Source organism: Phyllostomus hastatus, unplaced genomic scaffold (assembly GCF_019186645.2).
Source record: "Phyllostomus hastatus isolate PE091 unplaced genomic scaffold, TTU_PhHast_1.1 phas_scaffold_21, whole genome shotgun sequence".
Taxonomy (NCBI): Eukaryota; Metazoa; Chordata; class Mammalia; order Chiroptera; family Phyllostomidae; genus Phyllostomus; species Phyllostomus hastatus.
The window spans coordinates 20,773,446-20,797,135 of NW_025334017.1; the positions used below are offsets into that span (position 1 = coordinate 20,773,446).

Below are 23,690 nucleotides of genomic sequence, written 5' to 3' on the forward strand. Positions count from 1 at the left end.
AGGCACTTACTGAAACTCTGGCTTTAAGAGATGCTCGGCAATAAGTTAACAATAACATCAAGAAGTGCATGTTCTTCAGCTACAACTACAAAGGGAAAGGAAGTGCAGTAAAAGGGCATTTCCAATCAGCAGTCATAGCTTATATGCATCTGATGTATGAGATCAGATGTCAGGTTTTATGGTCTGTTTAAACCAACAACAGTAACAATGAAAAGCAATTAATCATATTCCGAGGCCACAGACGTTTGAGTTGGAAGCAATTCAAGCTGCTGGACCGGTATCACACTGGGGCTGATTCATTACGATAGACCCTAGAATCTGTTAAATATCATATCTGGGGAATAGCATAGCTATGCATTGACATGCCACGCGCCAAGAAAGAAGATGGAGAAGTAAGGGAATGTTTAATGTTTCAAAAACAATGCCTAGGACTCCAGCTGTGGAGCACATGTGGGAACTCAGCTTCTCACTTTGGCCACCAACATAACTCAGGTTCCCACAACTGCGCTGTGCTGCCGGGTCAGGGACCGGAACGTTTTCTAAAGCAGTGCACTGCACTGGCACCACCCTGGCAGCTTCAAACAGCACTGAGGCTCAGGTCCTGTTGTTGAGCAATTGAAAACAATTCTTGTGGGCACAGCCAGGTGTTACTGTGTGCGCATGCACACGTGTGCGCATGCACCCATGCGCATGTGTGTACACATAGATGTATATATATGTGTGCAAACGAACTTCCTCAGGTAATTTTAATGGACTGAAGCCCACAGCCCTACAGTGATAGTGTGTTCACAGAGCTCCGGTGTGAAGAAGGCAGGGACGGAAACAAGGGTGAGAAGGATGCAGTTTGTCTTCATCTGCATTTGCCTTTTAAATTCACAATGCGTAGTTTAAACACAGTGACACTAATCACTGAATTCTAAAAGGTAGTATAGCAGTGCCGATTAATTCAGAAGGAGAGAGAGATGAGACAAATGGCAAGATTTGAGTGCTAGAAACACACTCAGTCCTACAAGGAAATGACAAAGGAAACAGTGACAAAACACTGGGTTTCTCCCGCAGTTCCCCACACTCCCCATCACAGGGCCTCGAGCCGGCCCACGACCATTAGACTTTACTCCTAAGGAAGAAACCACTCTCTTCCTGAGCCTGGGCGCTGACTTCCTAGCTGGCACTGGGACGGTGGTTTTGCAGAGCACCTTGGGGTAAACAGAAAACCTTCTGGTCGACTCAAGAGCTCCTAGAAGGCAAAGGCATATTCACAAAGTGGAATGGAGGGGAAGCGATTGGGGCAGATGGAGGTGGGGGGAGAAAAGGGCAGAAATTAAAAATGTTCCATGTCACCATGATTTGGCCCCAAGGGAAACATAAAACAATCATTCCACAATCTCTTGGGTATGAAGCAAATTCTGGCCAAAGATGTGAAGTTCTGGGGAAAGGATTTCCCTCCCGGCCAAACGTCTGGTTTTGTCCATCCCTGGGCAATTAATGAGCATGAGCTAAGAAGTGAAGGTGAAGGGTTCATGTATTTCCTATACTTAGAATGAAATCCTGGATGTGGACCTGCCCCTTTGATTTATTGCTAATGACAGCCTATGCACGATGGATATTAATTACAAGCAGAAGAGCATCAGGAAAGTATCAAAGTGCACTTAGCTAGATTATGGTTGCACTTTAGAACTCACAAGATGTGAAGGCAATGCTCGGTAAAAACTTCTTATTGGATGTGAAGGATATCGCAAGGCATGTTAGCTGAGGATAAGCTGCAGACCCTTCACCCTTCGAAATCAGTTGCATCTAATTTTGATTATCATCTGAAGTCAATAAAGATTAATGTTCAGGGAAGCACAAGAATGTTGAAAGATTGGTGCGGATATAGAAGCTAACTTACTTGACTTGGAAAACACAAGATGCTATCATGATGATAAACATTATATAGAAGATGGGATAAGTTAGTTGCATTTTATCCGTCACAGAAAAAGTGATCATGCCTGAGACAGCTTTTACTGAGATAACAGTCAATGAGGCTGGAAAAGAAAACAGAGAACACAATAAAATACATACCTTAGATAGAGTTACACATACAAATCTTAGGTTGACATGGTAGAGTAGTGAATACCCCGATCATGCGTTAAGCATGAAGACTGTGCTGTGGGAGGTGCCGGGTAGGACGTGGCGCCAGCTGAGCCGTGGCCCTGCTGCTCCAGCCGGGCCGGACTTCAGATTTGCTTATATCAGCTCAAGGTCTGCTGTGTGACTGTGTGCTTTTTATCTCTGGAGCAAGGTGCTTATTTTCCAGCCCGAACTGTTGAAAGGATGCTACAGAGGTTATAATTACTAGTAGATGGGAAAGGAGAAAACAAGGGAGGGAGGAGAAAAGATCAGATTGTCCATGTGACATTAATGGGAAAATCACTATTAACCATGTTGAAGAAACTTAAAGCCAAATAGAGGAGAAGACTGGAGAGTGAAAAGCAACTCACTCTGGGAGTTTACTAAGAGTTGTGCTTAGTCTGTGTATGAACCCTTTGTTAATAAATGCCTGGAAGTTTTATTAAAATAGTTTTTGAAGAAGATACTAATAGGAAGCAGGACCAGAGCTGAAAATTCAGTTCTCAGAGTCAACCGTAAATCTCAGATTTACATAAGCATGCCTACCCATTTTCTACGCTCAAGGGGAACCTATCCCCTGTGGGAAAATTTTTCTTCGGTTCCAAATAGCAGTGAAGAAAACGTGACTTGAAAAGGTTATAGCAATATGAAAACAATGAAGCATTTTCTGGAAACACCATGTTTCTGTAGGAAGGAGACAGGGTTTTCATTCTGTCCTAGGTCCCTTACAATGACTGTTACCTGTAATTCCATAAATGAGCTGAACCCTACAGAAAAATTAAGAAATAATTTTTACATGAAATCAAAAGAAGTCAAAGGCAATGTGAAAGAAACACTATTTGTGTTGCTCTTGATATCTAGTCATAATATGTGAACCTTATTCCTTTTAGCTTTTGAAAAGGTATTATGTGCATGCATATAAAGGGTATGATTAAATAGCAGGTGAAGCACTGCATCCAGGAAAAGTGTTCAATAATCTCCTTTTCCAAAAACTGAAAATATACTTTAACGTGAGGGGTACGAGGGCACGTTTACAAATCAGGCATTTTTCTTTCTTTTAGAAGTTGTAGTTCACTGAAGGGACCTGGCAATACATTTAAAAGCAAACCTCCAATCTGAACAAAGAGGTCCATGCCGCCGGGTACCTCTTCACTTTAAATGTCTTTGACCTGATCCTTGTACAAACTTTCTACAGATATGACAACAGTCATATCTCAGAGAGTCTAGCAATGTAAGTATCTATCGAGATGTGTGTCACTTGATGGTCTAAGTTTGTAAGGCTAGCCCTGGAGGAACCCCGGTTGCCTCTCAACACTTTGCTTGTGCTCAGAGCCAGTGTGGTCACGGCCTGGCCTCTGCACAGCTTGGCTTCCCAAGGGCGTCACTCACGGAGAAGCAGTTGAACACACTGTTCTGTGAGCCTCAGACCCTCGGGATTGCAAAGGCTTTTCAAGTCATCTAATTTTAAAAAAATTCATCCAGTTCAATCACTGGCTGATGTTGAATTATACTTAAAACACAAAATAAAAACAAGGCTGGGTTTAAAAAAAATTAAACAGCTAAACCAAACTATTAGTTGCTATAGTTAGTTAAGCATTATATTTTCAAAGCATTTATAATCACCAACTGATTAATCACTATTTACTATAACTCTGAGAGTGATTTCCAGATTGGTGCTTCCAAGATTTTTTTTGGGGGGGTGGGGAGGCTAGGGTGGTGGATGAGGACAGGTGGAAATACAAAATTGTAACGCAGTGTCATTCTGATGCCATGTATATAAAAATAGAAAGCACTTATGTGTAACACAGAGAAAAGCCTGGGGGAAACTACATCAATGTATCATCAGTGGTTATCTCTAGGCATTGGGATTATGAATAATCTTTAAATTCATCTTTTTAAACTATAAAACTATATAGGTTCATTTAAGAAAATTTGGAAAATGCAGAAAAGCCTAGAAAGAAAAACGAAAACCCCTTGTAATCTCAACACTCATTTCCAAGTCATTTTTAACATTTGGGATTTTTTTTTATAGTTACTTTTCTGTCTCTGACCATGAATATATGTTATAACATATGAACCATATAGTACCTACTACTTAGGAATCTCTTTCCCATTGCCACTAAACATTTTCTATGCCATTAAGTAGAATGTATGAGCAAAAACTATTACAAGTGTTACAAAGAAAAGAACTGGTTTCATTAACACTGCTGGTCATGAAGTATTTGTTCTGGATCCTATTGCCATTTTTTTAATTTGAGATTTTTACATGAATTTTCAGTAGTGAAATTAGTTTCTAGTATTCTTTATTTGTGCTATTTGGGATCTATATTTATACTGATTATGTTAAAAATGAAAGTGAAAGCTTTCTTCTCATGTCCCCAAACAGTTTAAACATCAGAATAATATGTTCCCTAAAGATTTAAAGGTGTTACTTTCTAGATTGAAGGTAGAAGAAAGTCTAGGCCTGGTTATTTTTTTAGGATGTAGCTCTTTTACAACTCCTCTATTTCCTCCATGGTTATTTCCCTTAAAAAATAAGCAATTTATTCAAGTTTGTATATTATCTTCATTTTATATATATGCATTATTCCTAATCTATGGGATTTGAGATTTTTCCCTTTTTTTTCTTATGGGGGATCTATTTTATTGTCTAAGAACTGATTCTTGGGTTTGTCAATCCATTGCTTTTCTGTTTTCTGTTTCATTAATCTTGCTCTTTATATTTATTAATTGCTCCTCTTCTGCTTGCCTCAGCTTTGTTTCCATAAAAAAAATTAGTAAACAGAAACCTCATTCAGAGCAAAGGAGGTAAGCCCAAGTGGGGGCTCTCCTCGTCTTTGTAATCCAATTAGTCCTCCTGACTTCCTCTCCCCTCTATAATAGTTTCTTCTCCTTTCTGTCTTTTTTTAAAAGGTTTTATTTATTTATTTTTAGAGAGAGGGGAAGGGAGGGAGAAAGAGACGGAGAGAAACATCAATGTGCAGTTGTCTCTCTAGTGCCCCCTACTGGGGACATGGCCCACAACCCAGGTATGTGCCCTGACTGGGAGTGGAACTGGTGACCCTTTGATTCTCAGGGTGGCACTCAGGCCACAGAGCCATACCAGCCAGGGCTTCTCTCCTTTCTTATGGGGCTTGCACATGGCCCGCCACGGCTGTGTGTTCTAGACTGCAATTCTTGGTTGTTCCCGAATAAAGTCATTTTGCTGGAAAAATATTTGGCTGACTTTTTGTTTAAGGATTTCAGTAGGGGTTTTTCCCCCCTTACTTCTTAAGTTGAATGCTTAATTGACTTACATTTAAAACAATAATTTCCTTCTGAATACAGCATTAGTTATAAACTATGGGTTGAATATGAAATGTTTTTCTAATAACTTAAAACATATACACCACAATTAAATCTTGGTTTCTACTTTGGACTAGGTGCAGTTTAAGAGTAGTGTTAATATTTCTAAGTGGTACGATTTTACTGCTTTCTATTTTTGTTATTATTTTCTGTTTTTACTTTGCTGTGATCTGATAATGTGTGGTCTGTACTATTTCAACTTCCTGGAATTTATTAAGGATTTCTTTATGGCCAGTTATACAATCATATTTTGTAGTCCCTGTTTCAGGATTTAGAGTTCAATACTAGAGCTGTCAAATCAACCTGAAGCGTTCAGTTACTCTGCCTTTACCTATTTTCCTGTCTACCTCTCTCCCAGGAGCTAAGAGAAGCCTCCTACTCTTACATTTCTATTCCTGGTGCCTCCTCCTCCCCACCGCCATCCTGCTATGATTAGCAGCTAAATATGAGTGGGGGACCTCCAGGACCCTTTGCTGCATTTGCTGCTTCTGCCTTGATGTCAACCTAGAAAGCAGTATCATGACCGGCTTTCTTTTGGTTTCAGTCTGAAGGATCTTGTTTTAGATGAAATTTATGAAGTAAAAATATTTTACAGACAATAAGGCCAGTCACAAAAGGTGCTATTTTGCAAACTCTTATAGAGCTGGACCACAGCTGACTGGATGACTCTTTTTCAAAATCCATTTGGGAATTTTTATGAAGTCCATTTGGGAATCTTTACTTTTTACTGGGTAAACTAACCCCATTTACATTTATGCTCATAACTGATATATATGATCTTAATTCTGTCACCCTAGTTATCCATTTAAAATTTTCTGTTTTTAATATTTTTGTACATAATGTACATTTTTTCCTCTTAGCTGTTTGCTTTGTTTTTTTCCCTATCTGGTAATTTGGAAGGAGACGAACATAAAGTTCCTTTTCTGTTCTTTTGATCAATAGCATACCTGAATATGGCGTGGAGTGAATTTCCTTCCATATGTAACTATCACAAATGCAAATCTTTCAATTCAAAGGAGAGAACTAGTTGATGAAATGAACAAATGAAAGCCCCAGCACCTGGTTAGCCCAGTGGCTGCACCTGCCCCACTGGTGTAAGTACGATGTTTAAAGTCAGCAAACGCCACGCAACGTATGGGGCATCTCACTGGCGAAGAGGCAAAAGAACTACAAATACATTTTTAAAAAGGGAATTTCCCAAATGATTAGTAAGATCTTCTAGTGCTGATACATATGGAAGTGCATGTGTGTCTGTGTGTGTGTGTCTGTGTGTGTGTGTGTGAGAGAGAGAGAGAGAGAGAGAGAGGTAGTGAGTAGGGAGGGAGAAGCACGAAGTGGGCTTGTCTAATTCATCAGTTTTGAGTCTTATAAGGTGCTTCCGGGGGAAGAAAGGAAATGAGCAGGTAAACAATGAAGGAAAGAGATGTTACATATAAGAAAACCACGATGCTCACAACTGTCTCAAATTAGACATATTTTAAAGTTTAAAAGAATGTAGACAGGATAGATCTTGATAATTTGTTTTTATATTTTTCAATTTTCACTAAGAGAAAAGTCCTCAAGGTGTCAGAGAGCAAATGAAATAACGAAAAAGTAAAAATCACTAAACATATTTTTAAAAGCAACGTCTATTAATTGTAGCAAGAGACATGCAAAGTACAGTGTGTATCTTTGAGACTCAGTTTCTTTTTATAGATCTGAGTTGAAAAGTGTGGACAGTGAGAAAGGAATAGAATGCTCAAGTATATTCCTTCCTACTTTTTTTTGACTTAGCATGGCTAGATTAGAAAATTAAGAAACAAAATACATTCTTACCTAGAAGTGCCACCAAAGTTAGCAGAATTACGATGTGCTTCATTCCTTTTCTTTTATAGAAGTATAGGAGAATGCAGAAAATTAATATTTCTAAAATCTAGAAATAAAAAAGATAAAAGGGTAAAGTATTCTATATAATGTCTTGAGAACATCACACTTCTTTGATTTTGCAAGTTATCACATGACAGTCAAGGGCGAGGCGACCCGAGTTCCTCCGACAATTACAATTACAAACGTGGGAGAACCACCTCGGCAGAAACCCCGGCTGTCCAGACCCAGGGCTCTGACGTCACCGGCACGCCAGTGGCACCCAAAACTTCGTCTCCAGTCCCGTCCGCCCTGCAGCTCCAGTCTTCGGCACCCAACTCGCTGCTAGCCGTCCCCGCAATGCCTGTTTAATACTCGGTCGCACAAGGGTGGGCAACACTTAACTCGTGACTGCTGTGACTGCCGGACCTTCCCCACCTGTTCTCCCTGGGGTCTCCACGCCCCGCCCCCCCCGTGGGTGCCTTCCCCACACGGCTCCTCTCCCTCGCTCCCCGCCCCTCTCTGACCTCTGCCGTGGCTCCTCTTTCGTCTCTGATTTTACTCTTGCCTCTCTACAATCCAGCCATTCCACAGTCAGAGGAATCATTTAAAAACACAGTCTGGATAATGAACTATTTTATTCATAGAGCATACAGGTGGTGTCCACAGAAGGAATTTGCAGCGATGTGGCAGGTACTCCCGTGCCCCTAACCTAAGAAAGAGAACTGACGGGTACTCTTGAAGTCTGTCGCGTGCCCCTCCCAACTTGCACTCCCCTCTCCTGCGACCACCCTAGGACCCACCGTACTGAATTTTGTGTTTACCATTCATTTTCTTTACGGTTCATCACATTTCTATGTATCCCCCAATGACGCCCTGTTTATTTTTGCATGTATTTGGACTTCGTACAAGTGGGATCATATTGCTTTCACTTGCTTGCTTTTTTCCACTGTGCATTGTGTTTATGAGATGAGATCCAGGATGATACATGTGGAAGAAACACCAATCAGATCCAGCCATTCCTTTGCTTACGGCTCCTATGGTTTCCTATCACAGTTTGCACAGAATCCAAGCTCCCGTCCGGGTCACAAAGCCCCAGCTCACTTCTCCGACCTCATCTCGTGCAGCTTGCTCCTGGATGGTCCACCCCCCCACTGCCCCCCCCCCACCCCCCCCCAGCCAGCCAGCCACACGCGGCCTTCTTCCCTCCCTAGCCCCGGCAGTCCGCTGAGCGCTCCTGCCCGTGGGCCTCGGCACTCACCGTGCCGCCTGCAGTACCCTTTCCCTGCTCCGCCCAGTGGCTCCTTCTAGTCACCCAGCTCTCCGCTTAAACGTCACCTCCTGAGAGGTCTTCTCTGCCCAGTCTCCCTATCACGATGGACTGGAGGCGGCTGTGTTCTGTCACCATCGGTCCTATTTCTTGTTCACAAATCCACGTGTCTTCGGCTCGTCTCCCCGGCTCGCACTTGGGCTCCGTGAGAACAGTGACCGTGTCTGCTTGCCACTCCGACTCCGGCGCCTGGGACTGAGTCAGTCGCTCAGGAAGTATTTAGGGAATTACGAATAAATTCCATCTCAAATCTTTCATGAACAACATGGCAAAAACAGACCTAATGTCTAATAAACTGATGGTTCGATGAATATTAATTGACCAAATGTCTAAAATTTTCCTACCCTTAAGAAAACTCTAGTGTAAGTTTGAGTTCTCAATTTTATTTTATTTCTTTTCTTTTCAGAGGTCTTTAAGACAAGCTGAAGCAACTTTTTTTTTTTCCAAAGAGACAGTACCCATGGACTGAAATCATAAATATGAATGTTTACTTTTCTGATGTCGGCCAAGTAAAAATACCAACACCGGTATTTTTTTTTCTTAGCAGTTACTCGAGTTGGGGACTTCACTGCTTTCAGGACTGCACTGTACCTGTGGGGGCCTGCCTAGGTCAACATAAAGCTCCACTGTTTCCATTCCAGGTTTTGTGTGTTGGGCTGTGTTCTCCCTGTAATCCCCCGTGGGCATGGCCAGAGGCAGGACCAAACCTTCCTCACTTAGAAACCTTTCCATCTAATGTGGAAAATTAAGTCATCCTGCAGTCTTCTTTTCCTGGTAAATTAAACCAATTACTTTAACTTCTCCTTATAAACCCATTTGCCAGGCCTTTGATTCAATCAGGCGGCAGTATAAGAGCTGTTCAACTCCTATCTCTGTACCTTCCAGAAGGCTGCCGTCACGGCACTGGGTGTCCCAGCCTCCGCACGACTCATCGGTTGTTTACAGAGATACCGTCTCGGCTTGGCCTCTGCTCGGCCACCACCTTCCACTTGTCACGCGACACTGTGGTCCCAGTGTCCGCTGATGGACAGAAGAAAGCTCTTCTGGCTCTTCTAACACACAGAGCATGTTACTGATCTATTTGTGTGCCGATTACCAAGTTTGTGGGGGAAGGATGAGGGTAGTTACCAGTTCTAAAAATGCATTGTGACTTTTTGTAAATTCCACCTCTGAGGCTGCAGAGAAATAAAACGTGAGATCCTGTTGTTCACAGAGGGACTGCAGTTGCCCTAGGTTCTGTCTTGTGGCGAGACATCATGGAGTTTCCAGGAATAAAATATTCAAGCACAATAAATTAATGTTAATTTTTCTCTAGCAACACTGTTCCCCCTCTTGGAAAATATCAACAATATTAAAGAAACTGTGATTTCTTCAGGTGGCTGCAACCCACGAAGAGGCCGCTTTGCTGCTATCTCAGAGGTAAGAAATAACAGCAGCACTTACTGAGTGGCTCACCACTCATTTCACTTGGATTAATTCACTGAGTCCTCACAACCACCTTTGGAGGTAGGCACACTTATTATCCCCATTTCACAGGTGAGGAAACCAAGGCTCAGAGGGGTTATGTAGCTTGGGAGGCAGAATAATGGTACTCCAAAGATGTCCACATCCTCCCTAATCTCTGGCACTTTGGCATATGTTATTTACATGGCAAAGGGCCCTTGCAGGCGTGATTAAGGCTATGGACCTGGAGATGGGGACAGAATCCTGGCTTATCCAAGTGGGCCCAATGTAATCATAGAGCCTTTAAAAGCCTTCCCAGCTGGTGGCCTCTAGAAGCTGGAAAAGGCAAGGAGACAGAATCCCCACTAGAGGCACTAACGAGGAATACAGCCCTGCCAACACCTTGGATTAAGTCCACTGAGGCCTGGGTTAGACTTCTGACCTTCAAAACTGTAATGAACTTGTGCTGTTTTAAGCCCCTAAGTTTGTGACAATCCGTTATGCAATAAGCAATGAGAAACTGATAGGTTTTGGTGCCCGAAGCCTTTCCAGAGGACCACAGTGTTCGGGACGAGTTTTCTGAATGGATTCCGGGTTTTCTGGACTGGCTCTCTGATCTAATTAGATTTCAAAGGCACTCACTCTCGCCCTGTTTCCAGGGGCAAAAAGAGCATTGGCAGGCCCTGGGATGACGGGACGAAAGAGGCACACAGAATTGCACCACGGATGTCCCACTTCCAGCACCAAAATCTGAGCCTGCGTCCACCTCCTGTTCTCTCACCAAGCTCTTTCTTAAAAGTAAGGCCCCTGTCAGGGCTTCCATGTCCTAAAGAAATGAGATCTACAAAGATTCTCTCTGAGACCAAGTCTGCACAGAGATCTGGTCCTCGGCAGTCAGCTTTCCTGAATTTGCACAGCGAGGTGCGCCTGGAGGTGGACTCACTTTGCCTTGTTTTGAACTCCGACTCTGCCCTTCGATATTCATGTAGCCTTGGGCAGGTTACTGAACCTCCCTACCTCAGGTTCCCCATCTGCTAACATACAGGGCTGTTGTGCAGCTAAAGGTCAAGAATGTAGTTGAGCTGGAACAGGGTCGGCCTGCTCAGTGAGGGGTGGCTCCTGCGCCTGCAGAAGTACACCCCAGGGCAGACCTGCAAGAGCCACCTGCATTCAGATAACAAAGCAAATGAACCTCATGCGACAGATGTTGAGTTCTTACAAGCAGTTTTCTCCAAGCAGCTTTGCCAGGAAGGCTGACTTGCTAATCAGCTTTGGGGGTTCTGCTGATTTAATTTTTTGTTTGGGGGAGAGAAAATGAGCACCATGCAGATTGTTTTGTGAAGGATTCTGTGTTCGCAACAGAGGTTTCAATTTGAATAGTCAGTTGGCAAGTACAGGTGGCCAAACGGCCACATTCAAGCCTGCCAAAGGACATTAAGCGATTGAGGCTCAGAGCTGCATTTCCTCATGAGGGCTCAGCCCAAGTTAATAGGTGTTAATCAACAAAAGGTCTGTCCAGAAAGGGGTCCCATGGCCACATAAGCCTGTGGAATGCAGGACTAACAGAATTAAGCCTGTCTCTTTCCTAAAGTGCTTTTAGTTTTCAATATGCTAAGAGGGATGATGTATCTGTCAGAAGGGGCCATGTTACCCAGCATCTCTCCAAGCTAGCTTGACCTTGAAAATCCACTCAGTTTGTTTTGCTTTTTTGGCAAGCACCAGGTAGGACTACCCCTCAATGAGTATGAATACGGGCTAAGAAAGGCTGTTTTCATGGGTGAACAAAGGACACTTCTTTCTTTATTATCCAATGGACACCAGGCTTCTCAAATCCTCTTCCTGCCCCAGCTCAGAGGATAGGCTCCTGGGCCTGTGTCTGAGGCTTCCAGTTCCTTTGAGCCTTACAGGTAAAAAGGACATCCGCCTGGTACAGGTAAACACATGAGCCAAGGGGATGCAATTAGCCAGTCTGTAACACGATTTTACAATCCCCTATTGAGAGATGTAAAACTTATTCAGACTTTGAAATATTTTTATTCAATTTGTTAGTTTTTTTTGTTATTTTTTAAAGGTTTTATTTATTTATTTTTAGAGAGAGGGAAAGAAACATCAATGTGTGGTTGCCTCTCATGCATCCCTAGTGGAGACTTGGCCCATAATCCAGGCGTGTGCCCTGACTGGGAATCCAACTGGCGACCCTTTGGTTGGCAGGCCGGTGCTCAATCCACAGCCACACTGGCCAGGACCAATTTGTTAGTTTTTAACCAGTCCTAGAATGCAATTCAGATTCTGCTCTTATACTCAGTGTAATATAAAAACAGTTAGATGAGAGATACTTTAAAGAACAGTCTTAATTACTGTAATTATGATATTCGCAGTCATAGTTTGCAGAAAAGGCACAGAATCTGCCACAGCCAAGGACTAAATATTACTCACTTAGATGTTTAACAGATTGAAACCAAACTTTAGCTCAAGATCTTCATATATAATTGATAAATTCCGGTCTTTAGAGATGCAACATATAACAGATTAAATTCCAAACCAAGATAATGGAGATCTATTCCCCTCAGGGTCTAATGCCAATAGTGTTATTCAAATGTGGCTTTATTAAAGGTTTATTTTATCCTCTCTAATAAATATCTGGAATTACCTTTTTTTCTGGTGACATTTACTTTCAAATACACTTTCATTATTTTATAGAACTGTGGGTCTCTCCCAGGATCAAAATTCCTGCCTCAGGAATTCCTCTCTGTACTCAGGGTGACTCATACATTAAATGAATTAGTGAATAAAAAAATGAATGAATGTTAAGGGTTGACTCTGGGAAATGCCAAAATGCAATTAACTCCAGAGGGTTTTTGTGGAAATATCAATATAAGTTTTAATAAAAAGTAGTTTTATTTTTTCAAATGTTTTCTCTGGTGTTAAAATAAGATACATCATCATCAAACAATGCTGTTTATTCCTCTCCAAATAAGTCTTGATGGATCTTAAATCTCCAAAGGACTCAACTTAGGCTATTCATTTTCTGGTCGTAAACTATGTAATCCTTTTCTTACTGGATGAAGAATCTGTTTTGCCTCTAGGCAAAGAGCACAATGTGTTGGTAGGACTTCAAGCTTAAATTGTGATAGAATACTCACAAGTCCTTCTAGTTCTTAGACCTGATGGGCAGCAGCCGTGCTAGTTGAGGGACCTGGCATGTGGAGCAGGAGGAAGGTACAGCAGGGCAGGTGGCAGACACAGAGCTGGACGGCCCTGAGGAAGGCTAACCTGTGCTGGGAAGCCCCATCCTAGAGGGCAATGGGGGGCAGGAGCAAGGAGCATTTCCCAACATAAGAGAGGAGGGCGTTCAGGAGAGAAGATGTACTGAGTTCAGTTTTTGAGATGTTACATTTGAGGAGCCCATGGAACACCCAGGCAGGGATGAGTGATCTATGGACAGAGGAGAACGTGGCTCCGCAGCTCAGAAGAGGCCTGGGAAGAAAACGTAGGTCTGGATTTGCAAATCCTTCCAAAGGATGATGGCGGGGTGGGCAATGAGATCACCCCAGAAAACCCTGGATGAATATTTAGCATGAACAGGTAAGAGCGGAGTGGCTGGCAGGAGAGAAGAAGGGGACTCTTGACAGCCCGGGATGGAATAGTGCGAGAGGAAGGGGAGAAAGGGGAAACACACGGAGTTGGTGGGGAGGAGGGCAGTTCAAGGAGAAGACGATGGGCTGAGAGTAAATGCCACACAAGGTTCAAGAAGAAGCAAGACCCCCCGCCCCCCAAGTTTCCATTTGGCAGTTCGTGGGGAGGGACCCAGGAAGAGATTATAATGAATAACGAGTGAATAGGAGCTAAGAAAATGGAGGGGAATAAATTTTGGTGGTGAGTGGAAGGGGAGTAAGGTAGTTTAGTAAAGGGTGGACAGTGTATGAAGATTTCTTTTTAACAGAGAACTCTAAGCATCTTTGTTGAGTGAGAGAAAGGAGCAGAGTGGGAGATTACAAAGAGAAAAGACCTGTGAACATTTACGATCCAGTGTTCAGGACTGTATCTCAGAGATGCTGAGATCCAGCATCCTTGCTGCACAGACGAGGAACTGCCAGAGAAGACATAACACCACACAGTCCCTGCTGTAATATTTTTAGTTACACTCGGAACAGAATCCACCAATGACTTTTAAATAACAGGTGCATAGTAGGATCACACTATGTTACCTGTTTTAATGGCAGAGGACTGGAGCAAAAAGCTTTTCAAAGTCACACCTAATCCGAAAAATACATGATTCCACAGACAACGTGTGGCACTGGTCTCAAAGAGAGCTTTTTTGAAGAGAATATCTACCTTGAACAAAACTCAATGCAGTAAAATGTGTCTGTGGCTCCTTTCCTTTGACCTTGGAAGAGAGGTTTTTTTTTGGGGGGGGTGGTGTTTTTACTTTGAGTTGTCCTAAAATATGTTGCTCTGAAATTTGTCAGATTAAATGTTGCAGAAATTGCTCCAGTCCTGGGTCACCCCCAAGGACAGGACGCTTGGGAAACTGGGATTTTCATCACTGAGTTAGTGCTTCAAATACTTTGCTGTTGGTCAAATACGTTAATATTTTAATGAGATATGAATGCTGAAAAGATTACATTAGTTCGCATTAGTTCTCTAACATCTGCATGGACCAGTGGTCTAGATAACACAGCGGCTGCCACAGCAATGGGAATTCTTACCACGTAGATCAGGAACTGCCACCCGACGAAGTAGCACTGTATCGTTCTTGCAGAGATCGCCTGAGTTATGTTTGGAGCAAAGTTCACCAATAAATATGATCCTGCAAATGCCAATGTCATACCTTTAAATAAAATTGAAAAGACAAAACAAGTTGAAAGGGGACATTCTAGTCTTTTTGTTGATGTAAATATTACCTATAGACTGAGCACCACTTGTGAAGGCACCCACGGTCCCTCCCTATTGAGACAGGCTCATCAAACCACCCCTAGGTCACACCACACATTCGCCTGAGGGCACTGCCTTCAAAGGGCAATGAGGGCCAGGGAGTGGATTGGGCAAGACACAACTGCTGGTTTGCCTCTGCTGTTCCAGGTGAAGCCTGGTCCCTCCAGAGGAGCTCTGCCCTACGACGGGAAAGACCAGGACAGCTGCATGCGGAGACACGGAAGCACCACCGAGCTGGCTGTCTCCACGTGGGCCGGCAAGCCCAGGGCAGACCTAGACCCAGATCTAGATGGAGGGCCAGTGGGCGGGGAAGTCCATCACTGGACCGTCCACTCCACACTTACTCATCTTTGGAGGCTTCACAAACACTTCAGGTGACTTTACACTCTGAAACTCTGGTAAATGAGCACCTTAATCATTGCCATTTACTGGGGTTCCTTTACAGGGGTGTCAAACTCATTTTCACCGGGGGCCACATCAGCCTGGCAGTTGCCTTCAAAGGGCTGAATGTAACTTAGGACTGTGTAAATGTAACTACTCCTTAACTAGGGGCAAGGAGCTCAGTGCTGCCTCCGGGTAGAAACAAGGTGCCGGGCCGGATAAAACAAGGTGGAGGGCCGGATTCGGCCTGTGGGCCTTGGGTTTGCCCCCTGTGCTTTAGCAGAAATGATGAAGGTCAACATTGACTTTGCTGTAAGGTTTACTTAATCCAATTTAGAATCTAGAATTCCAGGCAGAGCTGAGTATAATATCACACAATGAACCTATGTAAGAAATGCGTTACTGTCTTCACGTTAACATTTCTTAAAATAGTGGAGGAAGGGAATGTGTGGGGGGAGTGGCCAGGGAAGGCAGGAAAGGAAGGACGTTTCCAAATAACACTGCAAACTACTCATTTATTAACAATTAGCAGCCCTAGAAAAAGGGATACATGTAGCATTTTCGAGGTAGCACCCTTGAACACACCATTCGATGTGTTTCATCACTGAGGTGAGCACTGCTGTGTATGGAATCTACAACTCTAACCTGACACAATTTGGTTTGTCCATAAAAATCTCACAATTTGAAGACACCAATTTCCTATACTTAACCAAATGATTTAGGATTTTGAAACCTAGTTTCTGAAAACAAAAAGCATTTGATTTTTCACACAAGCAAAACAATAGCTATTCAGGGTATTGTAGAAGCCATACAATAAGTTTCATCTTAGTAACAATTTATTCTGTAATGCTTTGTGAAGACAGAAATTATACACACAAATTTCAAAGCTGTTTCTAATGAGACTTTTTAAAAATGAAAAACAATGTACATTATTAAGCATTGTAATAAGAGGAAAATAATGAAAACCATATATAAGAACTTGGGCAAAATTATTGGTCAGCCTTCTCCTTTCTTTAGGGAAAAAAAGTCTTTTATACTTGTCCAATATTAGGTTTCTAGAAAGAAGGGATTAAGAAAAAATCAGTTTTGTAAACTTCGTATAGTTAATTAGTATAAAAGCAAATAAATACAATTTATAAGTCTCAGAGACTTCAAACTTTCTTTGGTGAAATCCAAATTTCTTATTTACATAGAGTTCCTCTGCCAGCAATTTCTTTATCTCATCTAACTGTATGTAGTGTCATTTATATTTCTTTTTTAAAATTTACTTTTGAATGGGTAACACATGTATACGGTAACAAATTCGAAAGCCACACAGGTGTGATCAGTGAAAAGTCTTATACCCTGATGGCCTCCTAGGTCCTCTCCTCAAGGTCAACTGCAGCTGCTGGTTTCTGAGGTTTTCTCTTCAGAGGTATCGTATGCATGTGTGTGTCAGTGTGTAGGAGTTCTGGGTTTTTCACACAAACAGTATCATACACGCTTTTCTGTATCGTGCTTTATTTCTTTATTTTAAAAATATATTTGATTGATTATGCTATAACAGTTGTCCCATTTTTTTCTCCCCTTTATTCTCTTCTGCCCTGTACCCGCTCTCCTGCCAGTAACTCCTCATCCCCCTTAGTTCATGTCCATGGGTCGTACATACAAGTTCTGTGGCTTCTCCATTTCCTGTACTATTTTTACCCTCGCCCTGTCTATTTTGTACCTACCATTTATGCTTCTTTCCTGTCCCTTTCCTCGCATTCTTCCATCCCCTTCCCTGCTGATGACCCTCCATGTGATCTCCATTTCTGTGAATCTCTTCCTGTTCTAGTTGTTTGCTGAGTTCATTTTTGTTTCTGATTTTTTAGGTTCAGTTGTTGATAGTTGCAAGTTTGTTGTCATTTTACTGTTCATATTTTTGATGATCTTCTTTTTCTTAGATAAGTCCCTTTAACATTTCATATAATAAGGGCTTCGTGGTGATGAACTCCTTTAACTTGACCTTATCAGGGAAGCACTTTATCTGCTCTTCCATTCTAAATGAAAGCTTTGCTGGACAGAGCAATCTTGGATGTAGGTCCTTGCTTTTCATTACTTCAAATACTTCTTCCTGGGCCCTTCTTGCCTGTCCGGTTTCTTTTGAGAAGTCAGCTGACAGTCTGATGGGAACTCCTTTGTAGGTAACTCTCTCCTTTCCTCTTGCTGCTTTTAAGATTCTCTCCTTACCTTTAATCTTGGCTAATGTAATTATGATGTGCCTTGGTGTGTGCTTCCTTGGGTCCAACTTCTTTGGGCCTCTCTGAGTTTCCTAAACTTCCCCTCCTGCCAGTCTGAATGAACGTTTTTTCTTTAACTCCTTGGTTGTTTGACTTCCATACAGTTTGATTTTCCGGCAGTTCTGGTTATTTATTTATTTTTTAAATTCATCATTGTCCTTTTTTTGGTTGTGTGGGGAGGCAAAGTGTATCTACCTACACCTCCACCTTGGCCAGAAGTCTCCTGCATCGTGTTTTATATCTAATTAACAGAACATCTTGGGGAACGTTTCAGTACATGTTTGGTGGCCTCATTCTCTGTAAGTCTGCACAGTGTTCTACTATATGGAGGGAGTGCTATTTATTTAATTTAACTGTCCAGTATGGTCCCTGGGCCACATCCTGACACATCCCCACTCTCCCATTTCACATCTGCTCCCATGTTTGCACGCTGCCCTCCTTTACACCAACATAGATCCTCACTGCATTTCAAAACTCCTTACATATAAATACAATGACTAGTGACTTTGCAGTTACACTTTCAAAGTAGCTTTTAAAAAATTTATTGATTTTAGAGAGAGCAAGTAAGAAACAGAGAGAGAAATATCAGTCTGTTGCTCCACTTATTTATACATTCATTGGTTGATTCTTGTATGTGCCCTGACAGGGGATCGAACCTACAACCTTGGCATCAAAGTATTTATTTATATGCATTGTTCTGTGTGGGCATCACATCACTGTGAGTTTAGTAAGGAACTCTGTGGTAGCTAAGTAGGTGATATGTTCTTTTTTCTTAATAATTTTAATCATAGCTACCTTTGACAATTACAAAGGCAGTCTGGATAGCTGCCACCTGTTATGTACTTGTTTATTTGGTGTCATTTATTTTTTTCTGGGTAACTGTCTCCTTTATAAATCATGTACACATTTTTCATGTTTAAAAGTATTGACAATAGTCATTTAGCAGTTCCTTAAAGAAATTTCCTTAAGATTTATTTATATCCCACTTTTTTCCTAAAAGTGGCATGAGATGTCAGTTCCTGCTATTAGTATTTCAGTAAAGCCACGCATATTCCCTGTTTCGAAAGACACACATTTCTGACTTAGAAAACTGGCTAGTTCACCTTCTGCTGGTCCATTTGCCCAAATGAGTATCTGTAAGAGTGAGACCCTAAAGGAAGGGAAGCAGCACCTGACATGCTCTTTGCCCATGGAAACAGTTACATTTCAGGTCAAGAATTGGACCTTGGAATTGGACCTTGGCATCTAAGCTGAAACTATTCCCACAGACTTCAAATTTCACTGCTACTTGCTAGCTGGAAGTTCTTTATCCCTCTGTGACTCAGTCTTCTCATGTGTAGGTGCAAATTAACATGTCGTACCTGCGAGGATCCAGGAATGTGGCTCTGCAAGAGGCCAGTTTGGGGAGCAGGATACTATGCTTGAAAATCTCACCTGGAGGTCTGCTGTGACAGAGGACCCTGGGACAGAATGACCTCAGGAGGCTAAACACCAAGAGTCAAAGGCCACCTGAGTTCAACCTAAAAATTAATTCAAAGTTGTATCTCACATTATAATCAGGGATCATCAGGAGTCTCTGGAGCTCTCTCTCAGGGGATAACACTTCAATTCAAGACTGGAGGGTTGGAAGGGAAGGAATTGGCTGGTGCCCAGTGAAGACTTCTCTCCATTAGTCTTAAGAGAAGACAGAAGAAAGGAAATGTCATAACTAACAGATGACAGAGAAGAAGACACACTAGCAGCCCTGTATTTGCTACCCACAGCTATCTTCAAGGAACTGGTGCACACGGCGCCTGGACATCGGTGGGGACCAAAGCTGGAGCAGCTGGGGGTAAGCTGCAGGTGCGAGTCAACTACTGGACATGACCATGGCACAGGGATGTGGCCCCACCCACCACCCTCATGCCCAGACCTGCAGTAAACACATTTTCACATCAACTACAACTCAAGTCACTTGAAAGTCTATAGTCACTGGGGGGAGTTTCAGATTTAGCTTGATACCATATACAAATACTAATAAAACCTTTTCCTATAAACTTGCCATCCATGCAAAAGAGGTGAACAAACTCATCCCTGATCTTTATAAATGAGGTAAAATTGGGCGGGGGTGGGGGGCATATGCCAGGGGAGGGCAATCATTTTTTAGAGGGATTTTCTTAAAACTACTGATTTCACAGACAAGCATGGCTGACAGGAGAGTTGCATTGTGATCATCATCACACTGGGATGTGATAGTCAGAGCTGTAATGGTGAAAGCTAAAACTCATAAGCACAATTCTAAATATTTTATATGTAACTAACTGAATCCTTACAATAAACCTCTGAAAGACAATTATACTATTATGTTATTACACTATTATAACATATGTATACAAACATATATACATAGTACATAATGTTGTATACTATTAAACTATTACCATCCGTACTGGACACATGAGAAAATTGAGTCACAGAGGGAATAACTATCTTGTCTGGAACCTTCTAGCTAAGTGCAGAGCTTGGACTGGAACCCAGGTGGTCTCCCTTCATAATGACTAGTCTCCTGCCTCTTGTATGACAGAGGACCAGGGCTGGTGAATGGACAGCTCAGGGCTGTCACACACACTGTGGTCTCAGCCAGTGGCACCCCAGGAGCTGTACAGAGTATAACCTGAGGCCAGATGCAGCACCCCACCTGGGACAGAAGGACTTGCCCTCTCCCGTGGCCCTTGACCAGCCCTGAGGTTCCTTTAGAAGAGCATCTCCAAACTGGAACCAGCTTCATAAGACGGCAGCTCCACCAACAAAGGCCTCGAGTCAGATTGATTTGGGGGGAGGTGAATTAAACAGACTTAAACAGTTCTTTTACAGAGGGACCCCCTGAGATCCTCAGTGTGTTGGGGTTCACTGTGAATCTCATAGAGGAAGATACGGTTGTAATATTTTCTAAACATACTTGACCATTTCTATCATCCTGAAGCAGTGCTTTGAGGAATATTTTATACTTTGGGAAGAGTCTGACAGTTAACCGGATCCAGCTGTGAGACTGCAGCCTCTGTTTCAGGAAGCTGCGCTGCTCTGTTATAAAAGTCTCCTGTAGATACTGTGCCCTGAGAATGAAGGATAAAGTGGTTGAAGGGAGAACAGCCTGGAATCAGGCTCCTTGGGACACGTCTGTTCACTGGCACCCCAAGCCTGCTGAGTTCCTTGTCCACGCAAGCCTTGGATTCCAAGATCTGCTTGTATGGTTCTTCCTCAGCGGACATCGGGTTTCCTAGCCCACCCTCCCCCTTAGGTAAAACCTGAAATCTCTTCTAATTTTGTCTTTGCTCCCCAGCTAGATGCTGGCTACTGTTCACTCTCTATTGTCAAGCTTCTGGAATATGACTTGACCTTACTTCTGGTAGCCTCAAGAGTTTTTTAATATTCAGCTGACCTGATTCTAGTTGAGATTGACGTCTGATTCTCTTGGTCCTGGCAGTATGTTTCCTGATCAATGGGGGTTCAGCTATGACTTTCGTGGGATACCAGGAGTTGCAGAATAAACTGGACTCCTTAGTACCAAACCATCTGGGATGTTCTCTCTCCTCAGTGCGATCTCTCCAGATTCTCAGGCTCATGGCAACTAAGTCCTGGGTTGGGAAGTCTCAGGGAGGTGGAGAATACAAACAGTCCCGAACCTACTATCCAACAGTCTGCCATTCTCGAGGCAGCTTTGAAACCAAAAGAGTACGTCTGTCCTCTCAACCAGAAATTATGGTTTGTTTGGCTAGATTAGTATTCTAGACACTGACCCCACACCAAGCGGACCTTGGTGTGGGGGAAGAATGGGAGGAGGTGGTCTTCCTTTCACTATTAATCTCCTGATATTCTCTCTGGTGAAACCTTAAATGAGTGACTTGATATAATGAAGTTACTAGTCTCTGGAGGGTGCTGATGAATTGACTGGAGTTTTTATTTTTATGATAATACTATCTGGACTTAAATCAACTAGGACTCACAGGCTATTAGGTTCAGTGCTTTTGATGACTAAGGGAGAGAAGAAGGGAACATACTATCATTTTTGGCTGATTACAGCGGGGAGAAATCTGGTGCTTTTTTTTCTTAAAGGACAAAAAAATCACGAAAATAATTTGAAGTTATTAATCCACTAAGAATCAGAACATAGTCCAAAGCTTGTCATTGAGTTAATAATAGTTGGCGATTCTTTTCAGACATGGCTTTTGTGAGGTCATTTTTTTGAGGCTAGTGGTGAAAAGCTTCATAGTCACAGAGCAACATTCGGCAATAAATTAGTTCAGCTTGTTCCCACACGGTCCAAAAATCTTCATTTGTTCCATCATGCAAAACAAACTTTCATTTGCTTCAAGCAGGGAAAAAGAAATGATTTTCTTTTGCACATTTTGACAATTTAATACTTAGCATGCTTATATGCTAATCTTTTTTAAAAATGTCACTAACTACTCTCTCTTTTCCCTGTTTGGTTATAGTCTCTGGCAAAGAAAAAAAATGCATTTTTTAGATTTTAACAGAACAAATTTTCTCAAGGCACCAGCAATACAGGACAAAAGAAAATACACGTGACTTAACACGTCACTGAGTGAGGTTGGGGAAAAACCTTTCCCTAAGCACAAAATGGTTTTTAACAGCTCAGATTATGGTAATCTTATGACATTGCTGTTGGAGACATGGGTATGGAGTCGGCGACTAAATACTTCCTTATTAAAGTCAAGCACTGATCACTTTTACTATAGTATGAAATAAATGTGATACCAGTTATGCAGCCCTACTTAAGCATCAAGCTAGGAAGGCAAAGAAAAGAACCCCAACCAGAGCTATGGGAAATGTTACCTGGATTATGAAAGTTTGCAAAAATATCCTCATCAAGGTTTGTTCTGATGAACCAGGAGAGTAGAGTGGTAGTTGACAGTGGTTGTAGTGGTAGTAATAATAATAATAGTAATAGTAATAGTAACAATAATAATAATAATATACGGTAGGCCCTGTACTGAGAGTTTTACATACATTGACTTAATCGTATGAGGTAGGTAACATCTCCATTTTGAAGGCGAGCAAATTGAGGCTTAAAGAGACGCTGTGACTTGGCAGAGTCACACAGTCTCTGACACTGGAGACAGCCTCAGCCTTCGCACTGCAGCTGTCTCAGGCCACCAGCGTCCGAGTGCTGGCCCGCCGTGTCCTGGTTACATGACCTTGGGCAAGTTATTTAACCTACGTGTTAGTGCTGTGAAGGGGTTCTTCCCACATTTAAAGGAGATAATTCATATAGAACACTTATAATACCTGGAAAGAAAAAATATTTAATAAAGGTTAGCTGCTATTAAGATAAGAGAAATCAGCAAAGAATCAAAGCATTAGTAGAGGTTTTACTTTGTTCGGTACATTCGTGTGCATGTGTCTATGTGTGCATGTTTCCTGTTCCTTACGACCCCTTTTTAGTGTTACCCGTTGGGAATCAAGTTGGCCATAGAATTGGTGACAATTCACAGGACTTGACACTTCTCAAAGTGCTTGTGTGAATCACTCAGGTTGATCACTAGAACAGTTTCTAGCACTTGCCAACAAACTGAAGCTCGGAGAGTGAAGTGACATTACGCTGGCCGCACAGCTGGCAGCAGAAGTTGAATTCAGACTGGAACCCATGAGAGTCAGTTTAATTTATATCCTTTGATGTTGAGCCAATTAATTGCTTTTAGTATGCTTAGTTGGCCCTGGGCTTCCCCAAGTACGTAATCAAACCATCTGCACATATCGACAGTACTATTTCTTCCCTTTCCACAGTTAGGACTTCCATCACTCTTTTCCTAAGCCTTACTGGCAGCTGTTGTGGGACGGAATTAGACAGAAGCCTGCCTTACCTTTTTGCACCTCTGTTAACACTTCTTGTGTATTCCCTCTGTATGCCCTCCTACAACTGCTCGGATGTGGCCCATGCCTGTCCTATCCAGCCATCAGAGTAGATTCATATGTTGCCTTTGCTATAAAAAATTCTCACTGAGACTCCTGACTGGCGTAATTCCTCTTTACTTTAAAGAAGTGGT

The 23,690-nt window shown here is 42.3% G+C and overlaps 1 protein-coding gene across 2 annotated transcripts in view; it reads right to left on the bottom strand.

The window, feature by feature from the left end:
* NIPAL2 (NIPA like domain containing 2) overlaps positions 1-23,690 on the bottom strand; it is a 71,736-nt gene that overhangs the window by 9,436 nt on the left and 38,610 nt on the right. The window contains exons 5-7 of one of the 2 annotated variants that reach the window (XM_045861301.1): positions 14,779-14,900; positions 7,270-7,366; positions 1,889-2,024 (exon numbers count right to left, since the gene is read on the bottom strand). In XM_045861301.1, coding sequence (XP_045717257.1) covers positions 1,889-2,024; positions 7,270-7,366; positions 14,779-14,900 — 355 coding nt within the window. The remainder of the gene's footprint in view (positions 1-1,888; positions 2,025-7,269; positions 7,367-14,778; positions 14,901-23,690) is intronic. The other variant, XM_045861302.1, reaches the window with a different exon arrangement.